Source organism: Megalobrama amblycephala, linkage group LG19 (assembly GCF_018812025.1).
Source record: "Megalobrama amblycephala isolate DHTTF-2021 linkage group LG19, ASM1881202v1, whole genome shotgun sequence".
Classification (NCBI taxonomy): Eukaryota; Metazoa; Chordata; class Actinopteri; order Cypriniformes; family Xenocyprididae; genus Megalobrama; species Megalobrama amblycephala.
The window spans coordinates 5,276,264-5,288,278 of record NC_063062.1 but is presented as its reverse complement, the minus strand read 5'-3'; the positions used below and the strand labels follow the sequence as shown (position 1 = coordinate 5,288,278).

The 12,015-nt window shown below is 38.0% G+C and overlaps 1 protein-coding gene across 1 annotated transcript; it reads right to left on the bottom strand.

The window, feature by feature from the left end:
* Positions 1-503: 503 nt before the first annotated feature.
* znf592 (zinc finger protein 592) lies at positions 504-10,625 on the bottom strand. Its single transcript, XM_048168896.1, has 9 exons — positions 9,687-10,625; positions 7,351-9,538; positions 6,142-6,320; positions 5,878-6,051; positions 5,632-5,776; positions 3,447-3,722; positions 2,375-2,487; positions 2,139-2,280; positions 504-2,056 (listed from the first exon to the last, which is right to left on the bottom strand). The coding sequence occupies exons 2-9, from the start codon at positions 9,517-9,519 to the stop codon at positions 1,616-1,618; spliced, it is 3,639 nt and encodes a 1,212-aa protein (XP_048024853.1). The 5' UTR covers positions 9,520-9,538; positions 9,687-10,625; the 3' UTR covers positions 504-1,615.
* Between the last annotated feature and the right edge of the window lie 1,390 nt (positions 10,626-12,015).

Sequence of the window (12,015 nt, the reverse complement as noted above, 5' to 3'; positions counted from 1 at the left end):
TTTTAAATAAACAATATAAAACTGCATAAATTATTCTTAAAGTATTTGAATGGAGGTTACATTAAACAAATTTTAACATGAATTTTGATGTTAAATCCACTATTGTTTAATAAAGAAGTGTATTTAATGCAATTAAATCAGAAGTAACTGTAATTAAATTACAGAAAAATTAAGAGTAGTCCCTTACTTTACTTTTTCAAGGGAAACGTAATTAAATTACAGTAATTAATTACTTGTTAATGAGTTACACCCACCATTGCAGTTAAACGAACGGCATCTTTCCTGTGCGGTGGACTTTTTTGTAGCCAAGACTAAAAATAACAAATAAATAAATTAAATAAAACACTATTTTAGTTTGTCACATTAAGATAATCAACGTTTTAATCCGAAACATTATTGGTGAATAACTAAGAAATAAAAAAAAAACAAAAAGTAATCTTTGTATTTTACATTTTAAAGGCCCCAAAAACATCAAGCCTCTGCTGACAGCACAAACTGTAAAGTTGAGTCTCTGATGTCTTTAATATGTAAATTCTTCTCTTTTTTTTTCCATACAAGCATTTACAAAAGTGCTAAATTTGATTGTAAGAATGGCTCATTGAATATAAATGTAATTGAAACTAGTAATCTACATGGAATGAATATGAAAATATATTTTCTCTGAGTGCAGATACCTGGGTTTAAGTGAATACCTTTCAGAATAATGTAATCTCCATAGTAGCAAATACTGTTACAGATGTTTAGCTTTGTGATACAAGTACGCTACCTAATAAATATAAAATAAACATCATCAGACATGCCCTTCCTTCAAGACCATCACAGCATAAGATTGACCAACAAAGGGGCTAAATTCTTCTGCATTTTTGGTGACCCTGAAAACAGCCAAAATGACTGTCCCACTTATGGCTACAATATGTAACATACATAATATTACCTGCATTGTAATGTACCAAAGACAGATTTGACGTGGTACATAAACAAAAACATACAATTGCTCTTTAGAGAAACACTGAAACACACTGACATGATGCTTTTGCAATTACACAAAAATAAATTATGATTATCCACATACATAGGATGAACAAGTAAGCAGTAAAAAGTGACAATTAATTGCATGAATGTAACAGTTAAAGGGATAGTTTACCCAAAAATTTAAATTCTGTCATCATTTACTCATCTTAAAGTTGTTCCAAACATGTATGAGTTTTTTTCTTATGATGAACACAAAAGATTTTGAAGAATGTTGGTTGACAATAGCCATTCACTTCCATAGTATTTTTTTCCCCCCTACTATGTTTGGTTACTTCAAAATATCTTCTTTTGTGTTCAGCAGAAGAAAGAAACTCATACATGTTTGAAACAACATGAGGATGAATAAACGATGACAAAGTTTTCATTTTTGGGTGAACTGTCCCTTTAAGTTAATCCAAATAATGCAAATGAGAGACTGTTTTAAACATTATTTCATATATGTGATATATGCGACATGATGAGATATAGTATTTCACTGTAAGGCAACATGTTTGCAGTACCACATTTATCAGCTGCATATTCAGCAATCACATGCTTGCAATTATGTTGATTAGCAGCTTTCCACTGGAGTCCTTTCTTCTATTCAGGCGTTTTCTTCCTCAAATCCACTTGTTTCTGATGCCTGTGTGTTGTTGCTGTCTGTGGGCTCAGTGTGGAGTTTGCATTGGTCCTCCGCGGTCTTTTTTGGCGAAAGAGGTCCAGTTTCATCGCTCAAGTCTGTTGAGTTTTCTCGTCCTTTCCCCGTCTCCTCACGCTCCTCTGGTTCTTTGACCTTATGTACAATGAAGAGGTGTCTGCTGAGTGCTAGCTGAGATGTGAAACAAAGGCCGCAGTGTTGGCACTGGGGTGTGTCGCTGTCGGTTCTATGTTGAGGTATGTGTTTCTGAAACTGGGCCTGGTTTTCAGAGGTAAAGCCACATTTGGCGCAGCGATAAAGTGGCTTAGGCCGCTTGGCAGGGGTGTTGTATGATGTTTCCCCATTTCCTGCTACTCCATGAGCCTCCTCTGCTCTTCTTTTCGGCCTCTGAAAGAGGAAAATGTAGTTGTGCATGCTGTACCTGAAGAAATGTTTCTATAAAATAAATAAATGAAGTATTTGTGATTACCTGGCCTGTGGGTTTGCCCACCTCCTGAGATGCTAGCTTTGCCATCTGGCTGAAATCTGGGTTCTTGATTCCATGCATCAAGCTGATGTGGTTCTTTAGCATTGAGTGTTTAGTGAAGGATATCCTCTCATTTGTGCAGTACCTTCAGAAAGATACAAAACAAGGTTGACCTCTTCAGATAAGAACGATGCAAAACAAATATTGATGAACCTTTAATTATTATATAGTGGTTTTACCAGCATGTGTAAACTTTCTTTTTCCCATCGTGGTCACTGCGAATGTGTCGTTTAAGACTCAAGGATGAATTGAAGGACCTTTCACATAGTCGACAAGGATGCCTCTTTAAAGACTGCAAATAAACAGTCGTGATCAAATGTTAAAGGATTAGTTCACTTCAGAATTAACATTTCCTGATAATTGACTCACTCCCATGTCATCCAAGATGTTCATGTCTTTCTTTCTTCAGTCGAAAATAATTTAAGGTTTTTGAGGAAAACATTCCAGGATTTTACTCCACATAGGGTTGAAGGTCCAAATTGCAGTTTCAATGCAGCTTCAAAGGGCTCTACACGATCCCAGATGAGGAATAAGGGTCTTATTTAGAGAAACCATTGGTCATTTTCTAAAAACAAAACAAAAAAACATTTATATACTATTTAACCACAAATGCTTGTCTTGCACTGCTCTGCGACGTGCCACGCATTGCGTAATCACATTGGAAAGGTCACTTAGGCCGAAGTACCGAGGATGAGCGAAAAACTCCATTTCATTTTCTTCTCCAACTTCAAAATCGTTCGACATCGTTGTTTTACCTTTTTTGTAAATGCCGTTTGACTTTGTCTTTGCATGTTCGCTTTGTAAACACTGGATCGGTACTTGCGCCTACGGCACGAGTGACCTTTCCAATGTGATTACGTAATGCGTGGTTCATCGCAGACCAGTGCAAGATGAGCATTTGTGGTAAAAAAGTATATACATTTTTATTTTTTTTAGAAAATGACCGATCGTTTTGCTAGATAAGACCCTTATTCCTCATCTGGGATCATATAGAGCCCTTTGAAGCTGCACTGAATTTGGACCTTCAACCCCTTGTACCCCAGTGCAGTCCATTATATGGAGAAAAATCCTGGAATGTTTTCCTCAAAAACCTTAATCTCTTTTCAACTGTAGAAAGAAAGACAATAACATCTTAGATGACTTTACTTCTGAAGGATTCTGTAAATCTCGAATCACAAATTGACTAGAGCAAAAAAGGAGTACTAGCTATTCAATGAAATACAAAATCCCACATGTAGGAAAGAATCTCACCCTGCCATGGCTGGTCTTCACGTGATTGACATAGGTCTCCCTGTCAGGGACCCACACGAGGCATTCTCCACAGGTCCAACCAGCATTCTTCATACTAACTCCAGCACTTGACTTCCGTGCAGCAGAACTCTCTCTTCCCTTCATGCCGGCCTCATTAACTGGTTTGGTCAACCTTTGTTGAAGGTTTGGTGGTGACATTTTATCAGAGAATGATACTGTCTCTGTCTTTTTGGGGCTTTTTTCTGCTTCAACTCTGAAAATGCTCCAATGATTAGCCTGCAGATTAAAAAAAAAAATTATTATTCCAGTATCTGAATGATACAAATACACAACCACCTTTGTTCTGATAGAAACAAAACAAAACATCTCTTGTACTGTGGCAGTACAATGACATTGGAAACAGCAGTGGCAGATTAAACAAAAAATAAATGACCTGCTTTTTCTTTCCTCGATGCAACCACAAAAAATAACAAATATCTCTCCTTGCGCTTTCATTCTGCCACAGTATTATACTACAAAATATATACCTTTTTCTATTTAATGTCCGTTTATCCAGCTTTCTAAACAGACCACATCAAATAATAAGAGTTTTGTATGCGTCTCTGTGTTGACTGTAGGCATATCAAAGTTACAGCATTTTGCCTTATCTATTGTTGAAAGTTACTGTAATTACTTGACAAACCAACCATCTCTCTTGCAAAAAAATCTAAGAATCTTGGTGTCATACTGAACCACCACCTGTTATTTGCAAGCACCCCACCTCAAATGACAGACTGAACAGACTTTCATCTTGACTAATCTATGCTTCCCAGCATGCAATCAGACTCACAAAGCTCACAACGAATGCCATGAGGAATGGTACGCGGATATATGACCTCTTGCAAAAATGTTTGGGTTAACTTAAAAAAAAAATCTTGCATTGGCTTATTCATTTCCACTAGGTTTTATTGTACCGTATTTTCCGGAAAATAAGTCGCATCTGACTATAAGTCTCTCCAGGTCAAAATTGCATAGTTGAGTTGAGCATTGGTGTATAAGTCACAAGTTGGGAATTAGGTAAAATATTATGTACAATTATAGTGGCATTCATTATAAACATCATTTATTATAAATGCCAAGCCTACAAACAACAAAAAAAGCAAAACTGAAACTATCGGCATGTGGGAAATGCATGCTATACAAATAAACTTATGCTCATGTACCACGCTCATTTAGCACGAATCCAAATGTGTGTGCTTGCACATGTTTTGTGTGCTTTATGCTAACTGGATTATATACATAGTTTTGGAATACATGTCTTAGCATGTTTCAGATGATTAAAAAATGCTATATTCTGGTAAATATGGTATATATACAGTATTAGGTTTATTTAGACCACACTTATTTGCATATAAACAGGAAGTACTTAATTCCGAGCAGATAATGTTCTAAATTGTCTTCTTGCCATCTGGTGATAACAGCAGTCTGATATGAAGCACTTTTTGTAAGTTGATTCGGTTAAGAACATCTGCTAAATGTCTTGAATGTAAATGTCTTGTAGTGCCACAATGTATAAAATGTGTATGAACTCACACCTCCTTCCAAACCTTCTTTCCAAAAAGATATCCTTCAATAAGTATAATCAAGCTACAACAGGTTTTTGCAGATCTTCATCTTTAAGTATACATGACACAATGCATAATCAAATATTTGACAATGTCACGTTATTTGTCACCTCTGTCTTTTGGAGATAGTGCACAATGCTGAGGCCGGTTGTAGTCTGATTAACATGTATACAAGCTGGACAAAGCTGAGCTACAATTGCATTCTTTAAGGGTTTAGGTCTGTTAGTCCAACTTCACAGAAATCTGGCTGCTACAATTTCTGTTAGACAAGCGTTTTTAAAAAAACTAAATTATAGCTTTAGTTCTACTGAAATCAGACTTTTAAAGTGCATGTGATAGTCTAAAGTTAACTAACTAAAATTATAGTTTGACAAGAAAATGTCAAATGCTCAACGCTGCAAAAACATGTTATAAATATAAACCTTTGACGTTCTTCGCAGAGTGCTCACACAAATACACACGGGAGTGTTTGGCCCGGTACTCGATACTACCGATAAAGCAGAAAAGATGGGTGTCTTTACTTTTTTAAAATATCGACTTGGTACCGAAGAACTGGTACTATAAAGAACCCTAATACAAACCTTGAAATGTTGCATGAAAAGTAGTTTCTCTGGGAAGAATGAAGTGCACTCTGGACACTTGAACACACAAATTCGATGATGAAAATGTTGATACAACAGCTGCTTCCTCTTAAAGACTGTTTCACAGGAACATTTGTAGATCACCCTGCACAGAATGAAGCAGAAGTAACTCCTCAACACAGTTCTAGGAACACTTTTAGAATTATGACTGAATTTATGGTATAACAGATCAATAGATGCACTTACTGATGGCTGGGTTCACTGCCTCCATGCTTGTTTTTAACATGCATCAGGCATCCATCAGAAGATTTGAAGGCTACAGGACAGATAGTGCACTTATAGAAGACCTCGCAATGCTTCTCCTCAATGTGACTCTTCAAGAGGGACAGTGACATGAAAAGCATTTCACAATGCAGACACCTGAAAAAAATTGCATTTGAGCGAATCAGATGAGAGAGAGATGAAAACACAAAAGAGGTTGGACTAGAGGTCACAGTTCAAGGTACTTACGAGAACCCAATTTTACGGGCATAGTGGAGACAATTCTCTTTCACATGCTTCTGGATGTCCGCCGAGCGACTGAGTGCCCCACATTCAGGACAGCAGTAAGGGGATTTGTGTGTGTGAATGCGTTGATGGGCCCTGTAGCTGCACTTGTTGGGTAGCAGCATTGAGCAAACCTTGCATATCTGCATTTAAAGAAAGAAAACATAAGGGTCAATGACACAGAAGAGTATCCACAACAAACGCAAGGGAAAAATCTAGTTTAAAACACGTGCCAAGTTCTTAGAAATGTACTAAGAGTGATTTCATAGGGTTTTGAAAAACTTTCATACCATTTTCAAGGTTGATCATCAAGTAAAAAGTAATAACCAGTCTTCCTTATGTAACACACATAGGCTAGTAAGAACTGTGTGTGTAAACCTCACTCCCCTGAACTCAAGAGGTGCTCTAGAGACTGCGGTCTTTAGCCTACTTGTTAGAGCACCCGACTCCAATGAGGACGGGCCTGGGTTCGAGTCCTGGGCTACACTTACATCTTGAAAACAGGTTTACTTAAGCATTAATTTCAAAAGCGTTCTTTAATATACTAAAGGTATAAAAAAGGTTTTTTTTTACAAATATCATGAACTATAAACTATTAAAACAAGTTTTTGGGGGCCGTACTACATTTTAACTATGTCAATTATCTGATATTTTTTAAGAGGCCTTTACAGACAGTCATAAGGATCTACAGAGGTCCTTTCTACGATACGAGTCAAGTCACATGACTTGATTTGTTGGACAAAAGTTTTTTAATATTCTGAAATAGAAAGCAGTTTTGTTAAAAAATCCTAAGAAATAGTATTATGCCAAAATATTTTTTAAAGATTAATTTTTGGTAATTTTTGCCTTTATTGTGATAGGATAGTATAGAGTGGACAGGAAGCGAGGTGGGAGAGAGGGGGGCGGGATCGGGAAAGGTCCATGAGCCGGGACTCGAACTCAGTTCACCCGAAGCACAACAGCACTATATGTCGACACGCTGCCCACAAGACTATCGCGCAGACATGCCAAAGGAGACATGCCAGAAGCGGTAAAGTCATTGTATGTGTGAAGAGGATTTTAATGTATTTTGAATAAAAATGTATTTTTCTAAACCAATTATTTGTAATTTTTGTAATAATTTACACTTTATGACATGCTTTGTGATTCCAGTAATTCAATAATTTGACTCACCAGACCTTCAGCCTCCGATGACCTCTGATAGTGACCTGCAAGTGCTGTGTAGTCTGACATCTGTTTATTACAGTCCAGACATTTGAATCCATGTCTAATAACTTTGTCGGTATAAAGTGGCAAGACTGCTTGGCCTTTGGATGACTCTGTGGTTTTGTTCCCGTAAGGTATCTGATTCACGGACTGCTTAGGTTTGGTGGGTGCCAACATCTGGTCAACAGCAATGGGCTTCATAAACAACTGAGTGCACTGCATCACCATGCCTTTGTTCTTGTGTTCGCGAGCATGTGCCAGGAGAGCGCATTTGTTGAAAAACACCAATGTTTTGGAGCAGTGCGTGCATGCAACTTCAATATGCACACTCCTCCGGCTGTAATGGTAAGCAAGGCTCTTTTCCAGCCCGAATGAGTCTCCGCATTCTAGGCAGCAATAGCCTTGCGGTGGGAGCTTGATATTGGTGCCTGGTGGTGGGCTCAGGTCAGGAACATATGTTGGCACTGGGTTTGAGTAATTCAACAGTCTGTTTAAGGTTCCAGCTGCAGTATTAGGGACAACAGCTCGTGTGTTTGGGGAGACTTTTTTAACTTGATGCACCAATGGTACAGAACTGCACACCATTGATGATGACAAGTGAGAGGGCTCCTGTCTGTTAGTGGAAGACCTTGCTGTAACCGAGGCAGCCACGCTATGCGGGACTAGATTTAGGTTTGCCAAGTGTAATGCCTTCGGAAGGTAGTTTGTATTAGCAGAAGAACCCATCTGAGCAGAAGAAGCCTTCCTTTGCTTGTTCCCCCCTTGCGTTGTCTTTAGGTTATGACTGTTATTTGGGGTTTGAGGTTTCTTTGAGCTCCTCACCGATTTCGTGCTGGATTTGCCCCCCAATAAAGCAGTCTTCGAGGCTTCCTGATTTCCATCTTCAAAAATGACCTCCGAAATGTTATCATTTGAACGATACATAGGCAACGTTTTCGAGAAGGCATCTTCAACTGAGGACTGAGATGGCGAAGACCCAAATGGTGACGTGAGATCTTCGGTCTCAGAGTCTGGCAATATGCTCGTGACGGTGCGTTTGATTTCTCCAGATGAGGTTTTGATTGTCTTTATTCTGACTCGTGGGATGGCTGGAGGCGAGCCAGTAGCGACAGCTGGAGATGCTTTACCACTGCTGTCACTACATATACTCATTGGGCTGTCAGGCTGTTTCACGTAACGTTTCACCACTTCCAGAGGACTTCTTGGGCTCCTTGGCGAAATGGGTATTTTTGGACTAATTTTCATTGTCTCTTTCGGGGTAACTGAAAAGTCCCTTGAATTAGTTTGCCCACCAGGATCCTTTTTAGCATTTAGGGCTGCTAATGCATCAAGACAAGAAGACAATCTGGAGGTATGATCTTTGACGCATGGACTGGAAGAAGGAACAGTCGTCTCGGGGGTTGGATATGCATTTGTTCCACAATCTTGGATGCAGTCCCTCTTAGTCGCAGAATCATAATTTTTTGATGAGCCATCACACTCAAGATCATCCACACCTTTTGAACCAGGCTGTCTTTCATTGCATTTGTCTGATGCATCTGGATTTCCATGACTGTCTAAAACAGGAAGAGCCGAAGATGTAAAGAGTGAATCAGACGGGAAGTACGAGGTCTCTGCAGATTTTGGACGGTCATTGATTCCATTGCTTTGAATGTCTTCAGATTCCGGGCTAGATATTGGGCTAAACTGAGGCATAGGCGCTGATGGAGTGGGAACTTTTTCAGTCTTGTAGAGGATGGGAATCTTTTCCAAGGAATGTCTTGAACAGTCCCCATTGACAGAAGAGCTATCCAGCATTGGATAGCTAGAGGGATGCGTCTCCAGTGAGCCTGCAGAAGTTTTGAACCCATTTTGTAAAAGCTGCCCCAAATGAGAGCTTTCCTTCTCCACAAGATTTTCATAGGAGTTCTGGCGGCTGGTGTTCTTTACTATAACACTGACAACAGGGACATCAGTTGTAGGCACTGGGTGAGGGATCAAAACCGTGGCATCCATACACATCTCTGAGTGCTTCAGGTGTCCCTCTCCCTCATCTTGATTCCCATGAATGGCCTCTTTGGCATCCAGACTGGTTGCATCAGGGATGTCAAAGGCAGCCAAGAGATCATCAAAATCAGGGGTCTTCATATCACCCATGATTGAAGGCTTTCAAAACCTGAATACATAGAATGAGAAATAAATAAAATGATATGCAGACCACATACAATTAATGTAAAATAATTTAATTTAACTTAATTTAACATCCAATATCCATAACATTTCAATGATGACTAAATACAAAATAAAGTTTTAATTGTAATCACCATTTGGTTAATTCATCTCGGCTGTTGGTGTCCATTAGTTTTGTTGCTTTGGACCTTCATCTGCATTGCACTGACACTTCCAGGAACTTCCATAGTATTGGTCCAGCCAGCTCAAAGCCTTGTTTAGTGAAACTTTGACTCCTTTCTAAGCATTTTAACATCATACTACAGTATTTGACATAACCACACTCCTGTTTTTCTTTCAAATCCAGCTTAATACAGTTAAAATGTCACCCTCGCATAAATTAGAATTTCATTTAGACCGATAGAGCACCTTTTACAGACGCTACGTCAATAATAATAATAAAAATGATCGAGTTATAGGCTTTTTGTACGATGTTAGAGTTAGCTTTAGCGTATATGCTAACTGAGAAAACAAACCTTCGACAAGCTAACAAACCGTTTAAACCAACGCTTATAGTCAGATTGGTACTATTTAATTCCCTAACACATGACCTGTCATTTCAACCGTGTTTATTGTTAAGACAGAAGAGAGAAATGAAGAAAGCAAAGCGGTTCGTGTTGACAGAAGCTTTAGCTGTGCATTCGGGTACGCGCTTCTCTAGCTGCTTGCATCCCAGCTCTGTAAATAACGCAAACCTGCGGTAATAATGCAACAGTCTGCGGGTCTACAGCCATACACGCATTTAAAGCAACATTTTAAATGCCATGCAAATGGATGAGCAAGTCAGCGTAAGGTATGTTTGATTTGTGAGGTTTATAAAAGTGAGTTGTTTACAGTTGCCCGCTGTCTGCTAGCTAACAGCTCTCTCCCCTTCCTGTGTGCTTGAGAACCGCGCTCAACGACGCACACGGGATGTGACTCAAATCCTTGTGAGCTGCCTACATAGACAGCATTTTTGGACAGACACTTTGGAACATGCAAAACACCCCTATGATGCGCAAAAAGCAGTCACATGTCTTCTCAAACTACAATAAAACAATTAGCCTAGCGTGTCGTAAAACGTCTGACAGTGGCACACCAGGTGAAAAAAGTACACTTCTATAATGTACTTAAAGTGCTCTGTTTAATGCACTAATTTTGTACTTAATATACTAAAAATTCTTCTTTAGTACTTCTTAAGATAATCTTAAGAACATCTAAGTGTACTCAACTGTGCTATTTTGAGACAGCATGAAATATGAACTAAAATGTGCTTTTAATATACTATGTATTTAGATACTACTTATAGTACATTTGAACCCATAGTGTACTACAAGTGGTAGCTAAATATATTTTTTAAATACAGAGATAGTATATTAAAAGCACATTTAACACACATTAGCACATAGTACAAAGCACATAGCACATTTAACGTACATTAGCACATAGTACAAAGCACATAGCACATTTAACGTACATTAGCACATAGTACAAAACTGTTTCGTGAAAATAGAGCACTTTAAGTACATTATAGAAGTGTACTTTTTTTTTTCACCTGGGACATGGATTTATGTTTTTATGTTCCTAATCAAACTCGATAATACAAGAGACGATGGCCATGAAAATTTATTAGTCTTAGCCTATTATTCTCTGCGTAGCTTATTAGTGACCAAATAAAGACTCATAGATTGTTTTACCATTGTGATGTTTTCACTAAAAGTCCTCAAAGCAATCAGAATGAATGTCAACCTTAAATTTGACATTTAGGCAACACTTGGTGGTTTTTACATCAACCTATATAGGTTTTTAAAGTTAGTTAGCAATAGATTAGATATAGCCTAAGGTTAAACTAAGACAGACTTTGACAGGGTGGAAACGCTTTTATTGAAAACATATCTTTGTGAAGAAACTCCAAGATAAAGGTGGATAGGATTAAAGTTAAATTGTGCTGATAACATAGCCTATGTGTATTTATTACATAATCATTGGATTTATCAAAAACAACACTCATTCCTTTGAGAATATGTAGTTTTGACAATAAAAGTGGGACTGAATGAGCAGTCAAATTCTGTAATGAACTGATTTCAGAAATAGTTTTTAAGTTCCATATGTTTCTACAGTGATAGACCATCAATGTCCAAACAATAACTGGACTCTTCTAGTTCCTCCATGTCAATTCCAACTATTAAAATATGCAGCCTCTACAAAAATAGATAAACACTGACCTTCACTTTTAAAAATACCATTTCTTTTGAAACATTTTCATAGAGTGATACTGGTCTTTTCACAAAAGTTACTTCAGACCTGGGATCCCATGCCTTTAAGACACTAATAAACAGAGGTCAAAATGATAATAAATTATATCAACGTTAATGTGCTTATGTAATTGTTTTTTTAAAATGCATTAACCTCATAATACACACACACACACACACACACACGTGT